At 49.0% G+C, this 21,593-nt stretch overlaps 2 protein-coding genes across 2 annotated transcripts; one reads left to right on the top strand and one right to left on the bottom strand.

The window, feature by feature from the left end:
* Nucleotides 1–353: 353 nt before the first annotated feature.
* Nucleotides 354–4,444, top strand: atxn1l (ataxin 1-like). The gene is made up of 3 exons (XM_079736227.1): nt 354–461; nt 1,260–2,401; nt 2,869–4,444. The coding sequence occupies exons 2-3, from the start codon at nt 1,376–1,378 to the stop codon at nt 4,270–4,272; spliced, it is 2,430 nt and encodes an 809-aa protein (XP_079592353.1). The 5' UTR covers nt 354–461; nt 1,260–1,375; the 3' UTR covers nt 4,273–4,444.
* A 5,587-nt stretch (nt 4,445–10,031) lies between these two features.
* znf821 (zinc finger protein 821) lies at nt 10,032–21,593 on the bottom strand. The gene is made up of 6 exons (XM_079736590.1): nt 21,478–21,593; nt 15,750–15,881; nt 15,528–15,637; nt 15,018–15,119; nt 13,911–14,077; nt 10,032–13,278 (listed from the first exon to the last, which is right to left on the bottom strand). The coding sequence occupies exons 1-6, from the start codon at nt 21,479–21,481 to the stop codon at nt 12,399–12,401; spliced, it is 1,395 nt and encodes a 464-aa protein (XP_079592716.1). The 5' UTR covers nt 21,482–21,593; the 3' UTR covers nt 10,032–12,398.

Raw genomic sequence — 21,593 nt, 5'->3', positions numbered from 1 at the left:
ATTATATTTATTTGGTTGGACTTCTTAAAAATGGTTAATAAAAATGGATATGGTGTAATCAGGATCCATACAGTTCCATCCGTTCATTCATTAAAATTCGTCAATTAAAAGCCAATAAAATAGTTTTTTTCTTATCATTATTGTTCACAATGTAAATGAAGAGCGGTGTATCCAAAATAAGATTAAAAGGTTTGATGTCAATCTATCAGGTGGTTTCATTTTAAAAGAGATTAACATCCAGGTTAAAGATTTTTAACATCAGGATTAAAGATGTTTAACATCAGTAGTATTAAAGGTGAATAATGAGGCGGCGATGTGATGCCCTGCCTGACGTCACTCTCAGGCGCCTCTGTCACGGCCCTCTGCGACGGCCTCCGCTCCCCATCCCTGATCCGGCCGCGGCTTCTTCTTCATCATCTCCACCCTTTAAATGCAAAGTGTGCTCGCAATGACATCGGGAGGTACGTGAACAACCGAGTCCACAGACGAGGTGTTCCTCAGCTGGTGTCTGTCGGTCTTCTGCTCCGCGAGGACTGAGGTCTGGAGCTGCTAGCGGAGTTAGCGTTAGCTCTGATGCTAACACCTTTAGCTCTGGTAGCGTCCATTGATACTCACTTTCTCCGTCTCTTTCGTCAGTACAATCTGAGGGTTTTCTGTGGTCATGTTAACGTGTCCTACAGAAGTAAGTCCCCGGTCCACGTCCCGGGTGTCTCAGGGGTTGAGCCGCGGTTTGTTTTGGCAGTGACGACCTGCCAGTGACTTCACCACATCTCACTGATCATTAGCCCTCATTGGAATACACTGTACTGTTACAATAATAATACTATTCATAATGATGACTAATGGTTTACGTACACACATTGAAGCGTTGCAGTGGACCGGAGGTTTAGGCTGACGTTAATGTTGAAAAGGACTAGCCTGCTGTTCACTGGTTGGGATGTTTAACAGCATCCCCTGGCCTTACAGATGTAGTGATATACAGATGTGTATAAGATCTACCTCACTAGCACAAGACAAGACTATTAAACCAAAAAGAGTACTATCTTGTATCATTCAAGACATCCAACTGCAACCCTCTTCTTATCACATATTCACTCTGTAGTTATGTGATCTTATAGAAATATACATATCAATTATTGTAAAACTGCCATACAAGTCTGTGTAATAAGGTTCTACTTTCATGCCAAGAGTTCCGTTCGGATCCTGATGTTGGGTTGTAATGCCTCACTGTGTATCTCTAACCGTCCCTTTGTCTCCAGGCAGGTTTGTGAATGCGGTCGGGCAGGTGATTTCAGAACTGGATCCTGAGGGGCGTCGCTGGCCTGAAGACTCTGTTCCCCAACAGTAGAACTCCTCCCTCGCCCAGAACACAGCCATGAAGCAAGCTCAGGAGCGCAACCAGGAGTGCCTGCCTCCCAAGAAGAGGGACATCCCCGTCAGCAGCGGCGGCGGCGGTGGTGGTGGCGGTGGCAGCGGCGGCGGCGGTGGCGGTGGTGGTGGTGGTGGTGGTGAGCCCCCGGGGACCAGTCTAGGAGGTGGGGGTGGTTGTGGGGGGGATGAGGTGGCCCCCACCCAGAGCTCCGGTCCCAGCCTCGACGCTCAGGGGGGGGCCAGCTCCGGGGAGTGGCTGCGGGCCCAGACGAGCCTTCACTATGGGATGGAGAGTTCAGAAAACATACCAGCCGTGCCTGTTGACCAGTACAGCATGCTCTACAAAGTGGCCCTCCCCTCCGGCACCTACTCCTCCTCCAGTCTCCACCCCGTGCTCAGCCATATCTCCCCTGCCTACACGGTGCACTCCCCTCTCATGCAGCACCCGGGGATCCCCTACCCTCCCCTGGGCTACGCCCAGATCCCCCACTCCCAGCTGCAGTTCGTCAGCCCCTCTTACGCCGCCGTTCCGTACGCCGTGCCGCCCGGCTTCGTCCACGGCTCCATCCTCTCCCCCTCGGGCTCCCTCGCCCAGCCCCACACCGTGTCCCACCTCGTCCCCTACCCCTCCGTCATGCAGGAGGGGGTCGTCTCCCCCCCGTCCCAGCAGCAAGTGGCTGCTCACACTTTTACCAAAGTCGGGGGGTCCGGCGGGATCCCCCTGATGCTGACCTCGGAGCAGGCGGAGCTCAGCGCCCGGGGGGTGCCGGTGTTCTACCGGCCCCAGGGCGCGCTGGCGGGGCCAGAGGCGCTGAGAGACGCCCACATGGCGCAGCAGGAGACCCAGGCCAAGATGAACGGCGGGGAGGGGAGGGAGGACGCGCTCTACAAAGGCAGGAACTCCCGGCCGCTCCAGGTGGCCCCGGGTGGCGTGGCGCTGGACTACGGCCCGGACCGGGGCCTGAGGGACCGCCGGGGGGAGGACAGGCACTCCCCGGGCCAGAGGAGCACCCCCGACAGTGACCTGGAGGTGAGGCGCTAGGACGTTAGGCTTTAAGGGCTCCTCGTGTTTTAAGGTTTTATTATCGGCTAAATAAATGTATTATTGCAAATACAATTTTGGAATTTTGGCTCATTTGAGAAAGCACAACATTTAGAGGAAAGACATGCACACATGGTGACAGTAGGCTCTGCACATCAGTTCATTACCTAGAGAAGAACCTAGAGGGTACATATCTTTTACAGGTAATTTTATCTTTTTATTACTGAACATTAAACTTTTTTGCTCCTGTTGAAAGTTTCTATTCCAGATAAATTCTGTAATAGAAACTTTCAACAGGAGCAAAAAAGTTGAATCTAGGGTTAGTTGAAACTAGGCGACGTCAAATAAAAAACCCTGCAAACGACACAAAGCCCCACAAAGGACTCTATTGCAAATAGGATGGCGATGGTGTTTGATTGTGTTTAAGAACTAAAACTGAAATAACTCCCTCTCAGCTCCAGCAGGCGGTTGGCCCCTTGTCGGGGACGGTCCACGCCGGGGGCCGCAAAGAAGTGTCCTTCGCGCCGCTGAACCTCTCCCAGGGCTCCCAGAGGGCCCGCGAGGCTCACGGCGACCCAACGGCGGAGCTCTCCGGCAGGGCCGCGGTGTACACGGGCCAAGCCGTCAGCTACGGGGACCCCCGCTTCGCCGGCCTCCAGCAGCAGGGCGCGCTGCCGGGCCACGCCGTGATCCTGGCCAATGGACAGCCCGTCCTCATCCCCATGGAGTACCAACCGCCGCCGCCGCCGCCACAGCAGCAGCAGCAGCAGCATCACTACGCGTGCCAGCCCAACGATGTCTCGGCCATCCCTTCCTTCAAACCCTCTGACCCCCCAGCCAGAGTGTGCCTCTCTGAGCGGGCTGTGGTCGAGCTGGCCACGGCTCAGCTGCAACAGCAGCAGCAGCAGCAGCAGCAGCAGCAGCCCGCCCACCACGCGCCCCCAGGGGCCGCTCAGACCTCCTCGGGGCCCGCTGCGGCCTCGGGGCCCGGCAGCCCGTCCCACTTCATGAAGGGGGCCATCATCCAGCTGGCGACGGGCGAGCTGAAGCGCGTGGAGGACCTGCAGACGCAGGACTTTGTGCGGAGCGCCGAGGTGAGCGGCGGGCTGAAGATCGACTCCAGCATGGTGGTGGACATCCGGGCCAGCCAGCAGAAGGCCGGCCTGGTGGCGCTGCACTTCACGGTGGGCGAGCAGCAGAGCAAGGTGACCATCGACGTGCCCCCTGAGCACCCTTTCTTCGTGTTCGGCCAGGGCTGGTCCTCGTGCACGCCAGAGCGCACGGCGCAGCTCTACGGCCTGGCCTGCCATCACCTGCAGGTGGGCGACGTCTGCGTGTCCATCACCCTGCAGCAGCAGATCCCGACACAGCCGCCGCCGAAGCAGCCGCAGCACCACCCCCAACTACTACAGCAGCAGCAGGGCCCGGCCCGGACTCCCAGTAAAGCCAGCGCTGGTCCCAGCCTGCAGCCCATGGGCCCCCCCGCCCCCCAGCAGCCCCGGCTGCAGGCCCAGCTCCGGATAGAACGCATGTACAGAGAACAGGACAGGGAGAAGGAGGCGCCCGGCACAGAGGGCGCGGCGTCCTTACGGCCCACAATGCCCTCGGCGGAGCACGGCCGGAGCCAGAGCAGCAGCTTCCATTTGCACACAGAGGGCCCCGCCGCCCCGGGGCCCCTGGGCGTCCCGCCGGGGGCCGCTCAGGCCGGGATGAGCGCCGCCCAGAGGCGCTGGTCGGCCCCGGGCCTCCAAAGATGCGTGATAAAGGGCGGCGAGGGCCCGCACGCACAGACCCGGCCCTCCTTCGTCCCCCAGGAGGTGAAACTGTCCATCGAGGGGCGCTCTAACGCAGGGAAGTAGCACCAGGAGGAGGAGGAGGAGGAGTCCTAAAGACGCAGCCAAAAGAGAGGATGAGTGTGAGCCGGAGGGAGGAGGTGAGAATGTAGCCTCAGAATGTTTGAGATTTTGCACACTTACCGAGACACAAAATGGCCGTTGTTGTTCTGTGGTCTTAAGGATTGCTCTGTGGGTTCAGCCGGCAGTCAGGCCCGGCCTTAAGGTCCTCTCCGGCCCGGGGGCGTCCAGCGCTCCCAGCCGGCTGAGGAGGGCCTGACGGGGGGGAGGGGGGGGGGGGGGGGGGGGGGGGGAGCAGGTGAATCTGGAGCATGTAGCTGGTCAAACACCGTTCATAACCCGGAGACGGTTTGATTATCCTCCTTACCTCACCTCCACTTCTGCATAGCCATGGCTTATCTTTGTTTCACCCAACCCATTTCAACACACCATGCGATACGGAGAATGTGATCTTGGCACAACTGTTAGGTCAATCGTTGTTTTTTTTATCAATGCCCGCTACCACCCCCCCCCACCTTGTTTTAAGCTCCACCTACAGGCGGTGGGTGGTTGATGTGACCAATGGCAGGACTCTGAGGTGATGTGTGCCATGTATTCGTCTCTGTTGCCCAAAGACCACTAGGAACCCTAAGGCCTCGTCTACATTCCCAGTCTGAGGAGGGCAATATTCTCAGAGGTTTTAGTTTAGTGGGAGAAGATTGCTGTCACATAATCAACCGCCAATCAAGGGTTATTTAAAAACAATCATTCAATTAGCATCACACCCCTCCCTGACAAATTAAATCTCCCCCTCTTAGAAACCGACACCGTTTACAGTTTACCCAGAGTGGGGACGGACATATTGTTGGATTCATATCACGCATCAGAATATTAAGCTCTGGGAAATGTTAACATAGAATTTCACATCTTGAGTCAAGGCCATCCCTTTTAATATCTATACCTCAGAAACCCAAGGTGAGACCGTTTTTAAGAGTAGTCACTGCAGACCGTTCTTTGCAGTTGAAGTAGTTTAGTTGCTACTGCTCATTCATCGAATCAGCCGAGAGAATTCCTTGTCTCCAGAACTGTCTGCTTTCTGATGGACCATCTATTTGCAAGAATTCGCTAATCAACTAGAGACCATAAAAGGTTCCTCTAAGCGCTCGTATTTTGGCCAGCAAATCAAAGACAGTTTTTATTTCCCTGGTGGATTGAAGTCCACACGCCTCCACCTTCACACTCAGGAGGAACCCTGGTTCTGCCTACATGAAGTCTTCGTCCAGGAGACCACAGCTTTAGTAATGGCTCTGGGCACTCAAACCCTTCTACACAATCAAAACCTTTTCAAGAATGTAAGGCTTGTTTTTCAGTTCTTTGTATCAACGTTTTATATCGGCGGCATTTGGGTGGTTTCATCGTGGTGATGGAAACATATTTCCCACCGTTCTTAAAACTGTCGGGTGACCTTGTTAAGATGGACATTGTTAGTGATGTTTTAAAGTATTGTTACATGGGCTGCAAGTGTACTTTTAATCCACCCAGTGATCCAATGCCAATACCATGGACAGAAACGCGGTGATACCCCTTAACATATCTGCAAATTGAACTGGGCGAGTTTGGAGAAGCCACCTGCAGAATAGATATTCCCTCTACGTATTCGGAACAGATTGTGTTTCGAAACCGCCCTGTCTCCCACTTTTCTCTTTAACAGGCATGCACGTGGGAGACCGTTCAAAAAGTTTTTGATTAGAGGCATTGATGCTAATCGAAAAACATTTTAAGGTGGAACTCCTAGAATAAATTCCTCCTTGGGGCTTGTTTTGTTTTAAGGATTCATTAAAAACTAGCTTGCAAATTAACACTGTTGTATAATTTGCACTGTTTGCTGTTTAGCCAATGTGGATGCTGCCGGTTCAATCTTCTGAGAGGTTTTAGACTTGTCACTGAACTGAAACATTATTAAGTGCAATTAGACCATGATGTTAAGAATCAAATGTAAACATTATTATTACAGGCTTGCATTCTACACAAACATTCCTATGATCAACCGTCAGGCCCTGGCCCGGTGAGACCATCCTGATTTGTTCACTCGGATCAGTCTGGCCTCGACCCAATGTTAATGCTTTCCAAGAAGTTTTTAAATGATTGGCCAATCAGGGCTAGGGAGAGGGACTTTCATCTCATGACAAACAGGGCGCGGCAGATTTAAAGATATGGTGTGTTCCTGAATCCTCGAACGCCAGACTTCCGAGTCGAAAGTCGAAGATCTCCCAGCTTTCTTGCGGCATTTCTCGAAGGCACGCCCCCTTTTTGTCTTCATCTTTCGAAAATCTGAGAGTAGACCAAGAGCAGTGATGACACTCTCAACAAAATGTCTGCGACCGTGAAGAGATGTATTTTCTTTGTATTTGTACCATGTTGGTCATTTAAAATGGCTTTATTCCGGTCACCAATTTATACATTGCATGGTCTTGCTGTGCGTGGAATACAATGTAAAGTTGTGTTGTTTGTTTTCGGGCTGGTTTGCTAAAGAGGCTAATGTAGCTAACAATAAACAACGACTAGCCAATTTCATGCCACAATCACAAAGACGAACAGGAACGCTATGAATGCTCCGAGACCGGAAGTGACGTCAAACGTGCAACTAGGAAGGCTGGTGTCCCAGGATTCAGGAACACACCATAAGCATAAACAATGGCGGCACCTCAAGCTTTAATCTGAAATAGACTTAAGAACGATGTTAAAAAATGAACAAAAAGCTGAATGTGGAACAACATTAAGCCGCTCCCATATGAATGGCTGCAAGCCAAGGCCAGGCCGATGTTCTTTGCTAAATGCTAACCTGATATCTGGATGGTCTCACTGAGCGACTGGAACCTAGTGTGTTGGTGTGTCCCCTTCTCTGCTCGGTGGCTTGAATGTTCTTTCTTACTGCTGTAAACATTTAACCTCACCCAATCTGTCTGTCGTAGGCTGTTATGACAGGGTCTCGGACTTGGATACTATCCTTTTGTTGTTTTGTTAACATATTGGTATTTATGTGTTTGTGTCCACGTTGGTCGACCGTCAAGTTAGATTCCATGAGCTCCACATCGTTTATCAGAGACGCTCGCCCCTGCAGTTCTGTTGACATCCACCGGGGTCGGAGTCTGAATATATCAAGTCTAGTTCATGCACTGGTGTCCCTGGTAGGATCCTGGCCTCTTTATCGGGTACCCGGTATGCAGGCTTTCATCAACATGCAAATCACACTCTTAGGCCCACAGAATTTTGTACCGATTGATCGCCATTTAGAAACTTATTTTTCATTTTGAAATGCTATTGGCAATCTAGTCACACGTATAACTGGTATACATTTCACGTGGTCCTAGCATGTACTATGCAGTTACAACTCAAGTATTTTACCCTTGAATGTCCAAGGTCTCCTTGGAAATGGAAAAAAACTACGAGAGGCGAGTGGGTTCGTTGTTCAAGGCCGGAGACACGCAGTCTTCTTTCCCATGACGTCCTTGAATGGCAAACTCAGTGTTTCATTCTGTTCACTGTTCTGTCTCACAGTTTTTCGAGTCCCCACTTTGTCATTGTGGCTCAGATCAGAACATATCGTTGGAGCACAACGGCATAAGATGATCTGTCTAAAAGCGTGTCCTGTGCTCATATGGGTAGGAATGAGAAGCCACAGCGCGGGGCGGTAAAGCTTCAAATGCTTTGTGTGTACGGCCAAAACATCTCTGGCAGAAATGACCTCTGGTCGGTCCAAGTCTCTGAACCCGGGACCTGGTCTCTGACGCGGTCTGTCAGATGATCCTCTGGTCCAGATCTCTCACCAGGTTTGTCAGATGATCCCCGGGTCCAGGTCTTTAACCTGTTCTGTCAGATGATCCTCTGGTCCAGATCTCTCACCAGGTTTGTCAGATGATCCCCGGGTCCAGGTCTTTAACCTGTTCTGTCAGATGATCCTCTGGTCCAGATCTCTGACCAGGTCTTGGTCCAGGTTCCTGACCCGGTCTTTCCGCTGACCCCTGTTCTACTAATGTGACGGATCGATGACCGCTCTTTATTCTATGTAATTGCACTAAAAGTCCTCCTTTACAGTGTTTTAAGATCAACTATTGGTAAATTGAAGTTTCCAAATATCAAGCACCCAAAAAAGTAAGGGAAAAAAAATTGTGCGTAATGTTTTCCTGTAGATATGAGTATTTTTTGTATGGTTTTATTATGCAGCTTGTCGATAATGCCTTAAGGTCTGCTTTATACAAGGTGTCGATCAGATGTTCTATGCCCTGGCCTCAGCCCTGCTGGAGCCTCACTCCCCTGCTTTCGTTTTGCTCGTGTATCAACTCCCCCAGTGCAGTGTTTCACAACGTTAAAACATGACCACAATAACCTTCTTTCCCTTAAGCATGATCAGTTCAATTCATTTGTTTCCTTGTCTGGCCGTCAAGTTAGTGGAAGATGTTGCACTTTTAACATGATGTCAGGTGTGTGATGGAGGCTGCTCCTGAACAGGAGTTTAAACAGAGTGTCAGTGGTGTGTGAGCTGTGTCGGTATCTATCTTGAAGTCTACCAGGTTTCCTTCTTACTGGTTTATTGACGGTGAAAGTGAGACAGAGAGTGTAAAGGGGTATGCTTTTCAATGGAAGATGTTATTTTTATGGTAACCGTTTAAGGAATTTGTTTTGAAACACCTTTGTAAATTAGTTTGGGCCTTAATATAATTGTATTTTGGTATCACTGTTACCAAATGAAATCAGGATAACGGGAACGGTTTAAGATAATTTAAATGGAGATGTTTTCATATTGACATTGTTCTTTTTGGCACTTGGTGTTTGTGATGTGGAATAACATAAAAAAGAACTAGCATCTTTTTTTCCTTTTTTTTTACAACACAATCTGCAAAATATATGCAATGATGTAAATGTAACATTCAATCCTCAACTATAATCCAGGTTGTATGAACTTTGTATAGTCCGTTTTACTATTCTCTGGCCGTACCGGTATGTATTGATTCTTTATCAGAAGCCTTAGAGTTGTGTACCCAAAGTGCTCCCTTAGCCTACCCTACACCTACCTGAAATTTAACAAAGCATTAATGACTATATTTTGTTTCATTTTTATTTCTACTTTTTTGGATAAAATAGATTTGTACTGTATATTTGTACCTCTTTGTGGACTACTTAGGTCTTCTTTGTTTTTTGTTGTTTTAATTCTATGTACTTAAGGACACAGATATTGTATTTTTATTGTTATGGCTAACTTCTTTGAGACGTTGCATTTATCATGTTTGTTAAGTAAACACAATATAATATATACATATATAAATATAAACTATTATCCTACCACTTTGCTTTCCGTTTAAGTTTTTTCTATAATACAAAGGTTACTATTTGCATCTAATAAGTTTGAGGTAATTCTGATTTGAAAGTGTTTATATTGGTCCTCTACTGGCTATTAAACTCATAGGGGAATCAACAATATTTAGTAGCACATGAAACAAGCCTAAATGCAGATGGAGTTGAAGGTAAGTTGTGTTGCTCTGCACAGGGCCTGCCCTTCATAAATGAAAGTGCAAATATGTTTTTGGTACGTGCTTTGTGCTCATAAACTTTGACTAGTTAGATTAACTGATTATTCTGATGTTTCGTTTTACATGAAAGATGGATCTAATACGGCAGTGATATTCAATGTTTTATTTCCATAGTCTATTTCAAGTTGAAAAGAAAAGAGAGTTACCCAGAGACTGTATGGACACACCATCAATTCAGCCGTTCAATATGTAAGTACATTAAGCACAAACGTCCTCAGTTTAATCTCCAATTTTTTCATTTTGGCCATTTGTGACAGAATCGAAGATCATGTAAATGCGTACATCAAAGTAAATCCTGATGGACAGAACCAAAGGCCAATTCTCTAACACCACCAGAAAGGAGTCATTTCCTTTTATTTAGAATAAAACAGTCAAGCATCAAAATAACAAGCTCATACTAAACCATAGGACAAATGCAGTTATTACAACATGCAATGCTTACCTAAAATCGAAAATCGATAAGCTCAGAAGAAAGAAAATGCATCAATACTTCCATTGCAATCATGGTTCTTCTGAACATATATTTTAGTGTTGAATTCTTGGGACTAGGGGACCAGGATGATCACATAAATACAAGAATCAAAAAAGTCACAATGGAGAATACCTAGTATTCAAAGTCTGACCTGTGTATAAACCCATGTAGAAATAATTGGATATCAGGGATCTGCCCTTGGGGTGTCAAGGTGTCACCCTGTTTCTTGCACAACAGACTACCTTTAAAGACACTTCCTAGAGCACCCTAATCATGGCCTAGAATCCCACCTGTGGTATGAGATCTTGTGTAAGAGTTCTGAGCTCTCTCTGAGTTCAACTGCCTGAGTAGCTAAGCACTATATGAAGAATTATGTTCCGTTTTGATCTGCATAGTTTTCATGGAAAGTGACCTAATCTTTATCTCAATAAATATACCCCTGTTGCATAGAGGTTTAAAGCAGTCGTGGACTACAAGGTATTCAACAACAAAATAGGAATTACAAGAGCCACCTCACCTGTCATTTACATAAATAGCTTGTTAAATGAACGCTAAACAGACTGGCCTATAGTTCTTACATCACATTTATGTAAACTGGTAGTTTGACCCTGGGAATATTTGCATCTGGAAAATTAAATTAGATGGATGGGTCAAAAACGTAACAAAACACCATTCAACGGTTGGAATTTATGAAATGTATATAATTAAGCACAATCAGATATGTTCACAAAAATATTAATATTCACATCCTCTTGCATAAATATGTTGGAATGAGGTTATTTGATCCAAGACAATCTCTCCCTGTAGGGGCGTAGTGTTTCATATAATGTCCAGTGCTCTGCAAACCAATGAATATAAAAAATAAAATAAATACAAAAATAAAACTAATGGACCCAGGGACCTGGAACTGAGAAGCACTCGTCTCCTGTCACAGAACCTGTCCTAAACATGTCAGTAATTTATGGATAAAATACACCATCAATGCTAATGCCCAATTCGGTTGTACATTTTAACTTGAGGTACTGTCGTATTGACTCCAAACCGGATCAGAGAAACACGGTTTTAACAATGAGAAAGTGGTTGGTAGTGGAACCCTTGAAAGCCACTGAATGAGTATAGTCCGAGGTACTATCTCCATCTGGTGAGGCTCTTAGGTCAGAGGTAACGCGTACGGTAACAGCAGCACACATGGACATTTCATGGCCTTGGAAACACTTTGCAGAAGATCACAGAAACTTGACCTACACATACTGAAATCACTATTTGGCAAAGCGTATGGAGGGTGATATTACGAGGAAAAACGGCATTTGGCAACGGAAAACTATGAGGGGCCGTACGCATTGAGTTATACTGATATGGACGAGCTGTAATACTGAATACAAGGCATGTTCAATATGAGCGCATACACAGAAACAAGTTGAACCCCTAATTGAAACTCATGGTTTAGTTTGGCCCCCTTTCTTCTCTGGGGGGGGGTCGTCCTGTTGAATATACCTGAGTGACAAATGAGGAGCGGGGCCCCGGTTATCTGTAGTGGATCGGTAAACGCTTTGGGGGGGGGGGGGCGGAGATGGACAGGGGTAAGCCACGGTACGGGGGGGCCCCAGAGCAGGGGGGCCCCAGAGCCCCGGGCCCCTAGTGAGGTAGTTGTGTGGGTGAATACAGGCTGACCCGTGATGGCAGCGTAATGGGAGGTGTGGTTACCAGTAAACACGAACCGACCCGTGTGCAGGGGGATGGGGTGGTGGGGGGCTCCTCCGATCACTGACCGGTCAATGTGCAAAAACATCCTCCGGGGAGGGGTCAGTGTCCTCTTCGTCTCATCAATCTCTGTACAACATGCATGTATATCATCATCATCATCATCATCAGCATCACGTCATTCACACAACACGGAACATTCTCCGTCCCGTCGGACGTGTTTATCTAAGACTAATAAATTATGAAGTAGTAGATTTTGTATATATCTTTTTTTTAAGCGGTCCGTTGTCCCGGTCGTTCCTCACAGACGGGGACAGGGTTCGATCGGCTCTCGTCCCTATGGCGACCCGACGGCCCAGAGAGGCTGAGTGGAAGCGGTCCTTCGGGCCCAATCAGGGCAGCTTCATGAAGAGGCCGTTGTCGACGGGCGGGCCGCCCATGGGGCAGGGGAACTGGAACAGGCTCATGTCGGCGGTGAGGGCAGCCATGGCGGCGGGGTCGTGCTCGATCTGCGTGCGCAGGGACGGGTCGATCTTCTCCAGCCGCCGCTTGATCCTCTTGGCCTCGCGCTCCCGGACCAGCCGGGACTGCCTCTTCTCCGGCGTCTCGTTGGCCCTCTTCAGCCGCATGGCCTCGCGGTCCCTCTGCAGCCGGCGCGACCGCTGGTCCTCCGACTCCTGCATGCGCTGCATCCTCTTGGCCTCGCGGTCTCGCAGCCGCCGCATCTGGCGCTCCTCGTCCGACTCGTGGGCGCGCTTCGACTTCTTGGCGGTGCGCTCGCGCTCCAGCCGCTGCATGCGCGCCTCCACCGGCTCGTTCTTCCGGCGCAGCGCCCACTTCCTCATGGGCGACTGGGCGTCCACCAGCTGCTGGTACGCCACGCAGCTGTTGCAGAGCAGCAGCACCCCCGCCGGGTAGACGGGCGCCGCCGGGCCCAGGATGTCGGGGATCTGGGGCAGCGAGGAGGACGACGAGTTGAGGGAGTCGGTGATGGAGCCCAGCGACGGGCCCTCCGAGAGGAGGCTGTCCGGGAGGGAGGGGAAGGAGGAGCCTTGGTCCCCGGGCCCCATCCCCGCGCCGTGGCAGGGCCGGGGGCCGGCGCCCTGGCAGGCCGGGGGGTTTTGACACGTGTTGGGGCCGGGCCCCTGGCAGGAGCGGGCCCCCGGGTGGGCCATGGCCCCGCCGGAGAGGGACTGGGTCATGGAGCAGGTGTCGCGGCCGCCGCTGCAGTCCTGCATGCTGCTGGTGTTCAAGGCCTCCTTCAGCTTCTCCCTGTGGACAGAGGAGGTACTGTCACACACACACACACACACACACCGTGTTCTAAACACCGTTCATATGCATAACGTTGGTCGCCTTAAGAGTGGAACGTACACGCCTTGTTTCGGGGAGAAAGCAAAAACATACAATTTAGCCCTTTTTTCTTTAAATTCGATTTATTTCTGTCACAGTGATAAAATGGCGTTCATAATTATGCTGACCATCATATAAGACAAATAAGCACGTTCAAAACCAAGTGGTTTGGGATTCACCGTCTCTGTAAGAGTCACACGAGACCCACCGTGACTGATGCTTTAACTCCCCAGGGAGTCATTTAAACATCAGCGTGCCCTGATTAGCCGCCCAGCCTTGGTAATACAGTGTGTCTGTGTGTTGATTCATTGCCCTGAATGACTACTACTACTTAATTTATGCAAATGAGACATAATGAGAGAAACACCCAAACACACCTCATTCTGATGACGACAAACTCCACACATGAGGCTATGTCTTATCAATGTTGTGTTTCTAACATTTAAATATAAAACGCCCCACTACCAGCTGATTATCATTAGTATGTGACCCCTCAGAGCCCGGGGGGTGGGGTCTGGTCAGAGGTCAGGGGTCAGAGGTCAGGGGCGGACCTGTTGAGGTTGTCCGTGTCGGTGAAGCGTGTCCCGCACACGGCGCAGTTGGAGAGGCGGTCCTCTGAGTGGATGAGGAGGTGGCGGCCCAGCGACCCGGGCGAGCTCAGCACACGGCCGCACACCGGGCACACGTAGCTCTTGGTGTTGCTCATCATGGCGGTGTGCTGCCGGGGGGGAAACACACGGTCACACATCAGCCTGGACGGGCTGACCACCAACAGCACCACCACAACGTTTCAGACTGTTTCACAAGTGTTTTAAGAATTGGTCCAAATACAATCATTGTCGTGTAATTGGGATTTTAGTAATATTATCTCCATTAGAGCTAAGGAGGAATACAATGCGATTCAAAAGGAAAGATGCAAGACAATCCAGTACGCAGTGCTGACCAAAGAAACAAACACTAGTATCACTGTCATCCGTTAAACTGAAAAAAGTATTATTCTGTTGGACTATCCACTTAATTTAAAAAGGTTACAAATTGACTGTACTAAATGAAAGAGTCAAGTGACCAGGATATTTCACCAGATTTAGGAAGCATGCCAGGTCCAAATAATGGCTTCTCCGACAACAATGCGGTAGCCAGTATGTTTTATTTGAGGTTTCCGTTGTGGTTCCTGAGGTCCGTTTTTGTTTGGCCAGTGTGGTCTGACTCATTGTTGTCAGAGTACCCTGGGTTGCCAGTTATGAAACAAATTGGCACACAAGCGTTCTGCAGCCAGGGAAGCGAACAAACTGGATGAACTGAGATTGCACCAGAGTCTACCCAGCCTATAAAGCCAAACAACTTCCTGAGACCGCTTAGAGCCAAGGAGAACTTCAAGATGGATGCGACACGAGCTGGTTTATAATTTGCAAACATGATGTCAAGTTGCTGCAATATTGAAACTTTTACTCAAAACCAGAGCAAGACTGAACCTGAAGATAAAACATATCCATGAGTACTGCGGTTTGCAGTATATTCAAGTAGATATACTTGAATATCGCATTGTTCCTTCGGTGTCCTTGTTAGTTGAATGCCTCTTACTGGGTGATCTCACTTGTATACATGACAGGTGAGTTTCTCTGACCTCACCTGGTACACATGAGAGATGAGTTTCTCACCTGGTACACATGAGAGATGAGTTTCTCGGGGCTGCTGAAGTCCAGGGTGCAGAGGGGACACTGGAAGCCGTGGCCTCGTTCTCCCGCCTCCTCTCCGCTCTCCTGAGGACCACCAGACACCACAGGGGGGAGGGTCTTAACACGGGCAGGCAGTGGAGAGCATATGAAAGCTTTGGTGGAGCCGCTAGTATGGCAGGAGACCTGTGACCCATCGTTGCGATGCACTGAGCCAGAGATGTAGTGGGGACATGTTGAACACACTCTGGTGGTCGGCTTAGCTCAGGAGCTAGTGTGGGTTGACTTATAACCGGAATGTTGCTAGTTCGATCCCCGGCTCCTCCTAGCTGATTGACAAGGTGTCTCTGAGCAAGACACCTCGCCTTGCATGGTTGACACCACCGTCGGTGTGTGAATGTGTGTACGAATGAGTGTGTAAGAGGCTTTGGATAAAAGCGTCTGCTAAATTCCCTGAATGTTAGTGTAAATGTCGATGAGTCCTCCAGGGATCACCTCCTTGACTCCGGCTCCTTGCAGGCGGCACGGTGTTCGCTTGGCGCTCATGAGGTCGTCCGTGGAGGTGTTGGATGACGAGTCGTCGCCATGTTCGCTATCGCTGTCTTCTACAGAGGCAAACACAGCCCTATCAATACACACAAGACAACAGGCATAGTGCAGGGCTGACTGGCTCCGGCCCCCCCCCACCCAGCTCTGGTGGGACCCCCCCCTCGGTACCTGAGACGCTGTCCTGCTCGTGCAGCCCCTGGGAGTGGATGCCGTGTTGCGCATTGCCCTGGATGAACTCGTCCCGGCCGTCCATGTTAATAGTGTGCTGCAGTCCTGTCATGCCTGAAGTGTGGAATGGCCCTGGAACAGGAAACACAGGAACATGAGCTCGGATCATGGAGTAGGATCAAGTGTTTACTTCACGATAAAGGGGGAAAGAAATTTCAGTCGACGAGTGGGTCACCTGTAATGCCCAGAGGCTGCTGCCTCAATTAACTCATAACCTCTTAGAGCACTCACACTAGGCAAAGTTACCGCCCCACACACCCACACACACACACACACACACACACACACACACACACACACACACTGTGCCGCTGGCCTGTGCTCACACTAGGCAATCTCAACTGGGCCTGAGCGCGGTTGCCTCTTGTACATACGGTTGCGTATCCGTGCGCGTGTCGGCTCATTAGCATCTGTACCGTGGCCTGAGCACACCCCTCCGAAGTGAACTGAGGCCACGGAATTGAACTGTACTTGAGTACGGTTGGCGCACTCACACTAGCCAAACGATCTAGACTTTAGGGGGCAAAACGTACTCGGGCACGGTGCAGATGGCCTAGTGGGAGTGCGCTCTCAGATACAGAACTACATGTGGGGGCCACGGAGAGCGGAGGAGGGGGGGGACTCGCTCAGGGGCCCCTAAGAGCTACGTTGGTGTGACGGAGGATCTTTACATCGTTGAAATCTTTAGGTGTCACCGAAATTGTGGCTTGAAATGTTTTTGCCAGAGGACGTGCAGTATCACTGACAGAAAAATAATTGATTATCCTTATCTTTCTGAAGCTATTAATTAATTATTAGTGATCAAATAAATATCAGGGGACTAAGTTACAGGCTTTTTTGCCCCCTTGTTATCTGTTTCAGGGGCATTTTGGATCATTTCCAGGGCAATCTTATAAAGTGCTGGGAAATGACATTTTTATACGATACATCACAGATCAATAATCAATTGAGAGAAAATGGGCCATATATTCTTAGGCCGAGTCATAGTATATATATCTAGTGGGTATTTAAAAAGGACCCAGTCATCCCAACTTCAAGGGCAGCTATATTCTTTTAGTTGCTGAACTGAACAGTGGGGTATTTGGAAGGTTGATTTTAATTTCTAACTAGTCAATGTCTCATGACCATCTGGTGATAAAATGTTTGAATGTATTGCTGTACTATAAGCAGCTCTAGAATAGCAACAATGGAGCCTCCTCTACAGATACAACATAAGTGCCCCCAACACTAGAGCCTTCACCGGATCCTGCACTCATTCTTTTAAAAAGGACACTAACATTTACAGGATAAAAAGCCTATTAGTCTATAATTTCTACCTACTTTGCGATTATCAGACACTGAATGAAGAGCGCTGGTACAGACCACTCATTTAGTCATTCATAGCAGATCCTGGCAATTTCTGTCAATTATCTTTCAATACAACAAAGACCCCAACAAGTGCCTTGGTACGATCCTGAACTATTCATTGAACGTGGGGCCTTTCTCTCTCACGGCTGATCAGAACTCATCGAGGATGCTGATACAATGGAAGTGAACTAGGGGCCAGTGCATCCCTCCTGTTTACATCCCCACCCCCTCTTCTCCAACACACACACACACACACACACACACACACACACACACACACACACACACACACACACACACACACACACACACACACACACCATACTGCAGTCCTGAAGGGGAGGGGGGGGGGTAGCACATCCTGCTCTCTATCCCACATCCTAACCGCCTGCCTGTCAGTGAGTGTTCTCCTCCTCTCCCTCTGTCTGTATCTCTTTCTCTCCATCTCACCAGTACCACCCACACACTCAACAGCCTGGATAGCCCTCTGTTCTCCGGTGCCTGTGTGCTGCTCCGAGTGGCTCTCTACACCAGCAGCTCTAGAGCCTCGTAGCCCGTGCGCCATGTGGCTCCTTTACCCCCAGACTCCTGCCGTCCCACCCCACCCACTGGGGTCCTGGGTGGTTCCCCCCACCAACATAACATCCTGTCTATGCTTTTCCCTGCGATCTGGAGAGCAAATGGTGGAGGAGGTCTGGAGTGGAGGAGGAAGACCGACTCTGTTACCTGCCGGGACTGACAAGTAATTACAGCCCACGGAGAAATCCTTACACACACACACACGACAGGAAGAGACGATAGTTCATCACTCTTCCTCCTCTGTGGGAATAGTTTGGGCCGCGTTCCCATAGTAATGCAGAGCTCTCATTAGCATGAGGTGGAGCCGGTGGGAGTGGTGAACTATGAACCGCCACAGCAGGCTGGCTTCACGGCAGCCAGCCAATGATTGATGTGTGAGAGATACCCATCCCCCACCGCTAGGCTCTGTCTGTACATCTGTCTCTCCTCACTCCCTCCCTCCCCCCTGCCCTCCCTCGCTCTGTCTCTGCCACTCTGATGTTATCTGTGTGTCTGTGTGTCTGTAGGCAGGAGGTGACGCAGTGTCTGACTGATTCCAGACAAAGAGACAAACTCATCAGCCAACAGACACAGCGAGGGAGAGAGAAGAGAAGGGGGGGAGAGAGGGGGGAGGCTTTCGGGGTTGGGGTGGGGGGGCTAAACAAAACAGACAAAAGAGAAATGCCAAAACTCTGCTCAAACACCAAGCAATGGGGGTTCTGTTGAACCCCCCCCCCCCTCCAGAACACACAAATGCAGGCAGACAGAGACAGACGGACGGACACAACACTGTCTGAGTCTCCAGGAAGCAGTGGGGCCCCGTCTCCCATCGCAGCGAAGATACTGGTCTCTTCAGACCATGGGAATATTAACCCAGACGACTGAACATTGGAGTATTGTCATTGTATGGTCCCAAACAAGACACATTCAAAACATCTTATGGACTTCTGGACCCCTACCACTTTAAAGACCACATCTATCACAGAAACCCTGTCTCTAGAAGATATAGCAGAGTGGCTATTTCAGAGGCTTCAGATATAACACACAAAACTAGCAACCAAAATGCTAAAGATTTGTATTACTAATTACATTTTCCCTGAAACTGATTTGCTAACTTGTTTTTGCCATTACCTCAGGACAGACTGTTGTCTATGCACTGAAGTGACTCCTTTGAATACGGAAAAAAAGGGATACGCTAGTACACAAACTTAACAATAAGAAACTGTGTGTGTGTGTGTGTGTGTGTGTGTGTGTGTGTGTGTGTGTGTGTGTGTGTGTGTGTGTGTGTGTGTGTGTGTGTGTGTGTGTGTGTGTGTGTGTCAGTCTTGGTGTCAGTCTGGGTGTCTCCCCGCCTGTCTGGTCTGTCAGTCAGTCAGGGCAGCTCTGTGAATTCATTTCATGCGGACGGAAGGTAAAATAATCACAGCTAGGCCGAAGTTCAGAACACAATGGTTTGATTCAGACCAGAGACATATACGAAGGATAAGACCTCTTCCACCCTCAATGAGATGAATCGGTTCCCCAGTGTTGCAGGTCCTCCCCTGGTTTCCTCGCTCCACCGTGTGTAAAGGGTGATCCTAGCGTTGATCTTATTAACCCGTAGGATTACAGCAGCCACAGGTGCAAGATGTTTTCCAACCCCTCCTTTACAATATGTTTAGAAAGTAGGACCGTCGACAGTCAGAGACTATGTTACACTATACCGGGAACACACATCTTACAGACTTCAGTGTCGTAATAAGTGCTGCATAGATGGTTTAGTGTTGTTCTATACCAAAGCCTAGAATAGCACTACAGCAAAAACAAGAGAGAATCAACAATTCTCAGTCATCATGGCGATAACTAAAGACGGCCAATATAAAATGAGAAGCATATCCCTTGAATACTGCCTCTTCAACTATTAATTTCATCTTAACTTCAGGGGAAAGGGTGCATCTATATATTTAACGTAGCCATCATACTTCTATGCAATATTGCTGTACCATCACAATATGAGACCTTAACTAAGTCACAACAACTATAAAATGAACCCTTAATGTATGCCAACGAAAAGGGAAAAATATTGGCCGGCTAAATCCGTCCTATATATTCATTAAATACTGTATATTAATGCTCAAAAACAGTTGATCAGAAGTAGCCATACAAGTATCACAATTATGCTGTATTGAAAAGGGTAAATAAATCAATAATAATAAATCACAAGGCTACATCAAAGTTTGTGATCCATATAAAAAGTTGCGGTCCAATTATCCGTAGAGCGCAACTGAACAGCCAATAATAAATATAAAGTACGCAGATGACATGAGAAATATGATAAACGTATATTCACATCCACATCCACATACATTAGCGCTCATCATCGATGCCTTGTATTCACATCTTCCACAGACCACACATTATAAACACGAGCCTGCTACTTAATAACATGCACTGTTAAAGGACGGTAAGGAAAATGATTTAGACAATACCTGGGACAATACCTACAATTAACTCTGAATGGGTTGTTCTGTTTGCGCCTGGACATAGTACTGTCCACTCCCGGTAAAAAAAAAAAACGAATCCACCTATCATCGATCGATAAACCAACCAGCTCAGATAGATCCGAACCCACTTTGAGAAGGGGGAACCAAAAATCACAAGAAAAAAAGAAACCCGTAGAAAACACTGAACCCTAAACCCAAGATGGTCCTAGGACTGAGATCCAGACCCTCTAACAGCATCCATACGATCAGCACGGACCACCAGCAGCACACCCAGCCGCCGTCCCCCTCATAGCCTCACTGCGGGGGGCGCGTCTCAGCTGATCCCGACGTATAGCCGCGCCGCGATGCATTATGGGAGAGCCCACCGCACGTCGGCGGGATGCAATGCTGATCGATATAAAATATAAAGCTCGGAGAGGATCCGTGTGTCGGAAGATGATGGGCATGGTTCACTTAGTGCGGGTTTAGACTGAGCGCTGAACACCACGGGACAAAACTTAGCTGCGATGCAATATATAAATGTATATAAACACACACACACACACACACACACACACACACACACACACACACACGCACACACGCACACACAATACGCTGACAAGCAATACCTTTACACAAACCTGACAACACAACCCAGAGGAATGAGAGTAGCTTCGCGTTCCCACAGAGTGCATGAGGTCCAGTATTGAGTTATATTTTAAATATATCTATATATATGTGTGTATTTAATAAATTAAAACGGAGCGCGTACCGGTGCTCATGCGGACTATCTGTCCTACAGAGGGTCTCCGTACGGCGGCGCGGTGATCATCACAACACACTCCCGGTCCAAGGCGCGTCGCTGACCTGCGCAGCGCGCTCACGACGCAGGGGGGCGCCGCGAGACCGCGGAACGGTTCGTCGTAATGTCGCGCGCACGCGTCACCGCTGCCACGAGTACGCGTACAGCCGCAGCACTACGTCGACGTGGAATCACTATTCATCCGCGGCGGTGAGCCGACGAAAATCTGAATTCATCTCCCACGTTGTGTTGTGGAACGCCGTGATGACATTACTTGAAACACAGAGGGTGTGAACTGCCAGCTGTTGTATAAAAGCAACGAAGCGACCTTAAAATACACGACAGCCAGATGATAAGAAAGCGTCCGTTAGTTAGCCTCCCGTTAGCCCCTTCCAGTCGACACCGCTTCACATCGCCAGCTGGAAAAGACACAAATCACAACGATGCGCACGAACACCAAACACATCACATCAACAAGAAAACATGCATAATTTACCCATATTCTCCCATGAAAAATATCATATCAAGCGAAGACGTTAATCAAGAGATGACAAAGAAAACGTCCATGTACAAGCTGTAACTCTAACGTAGAACGTCGAGCCTTCCCGCCGC

Source organism: Pollachius pollachius (assembly GCF_949987615.1).
Source record: "Pollachius pollachius genome assembly, chromosome: 5".
Lineage (NCBI taxonomy): Eukaryota > Metazoa > Chordata > Actinopteri > Gadiformes > Gadidae > Pollachius > Pollachius pollachius.
Note: the sequence above shows the minus strand (reverse complement) of the source record. Positions and strands in the feature narration are given on the sequence as shown.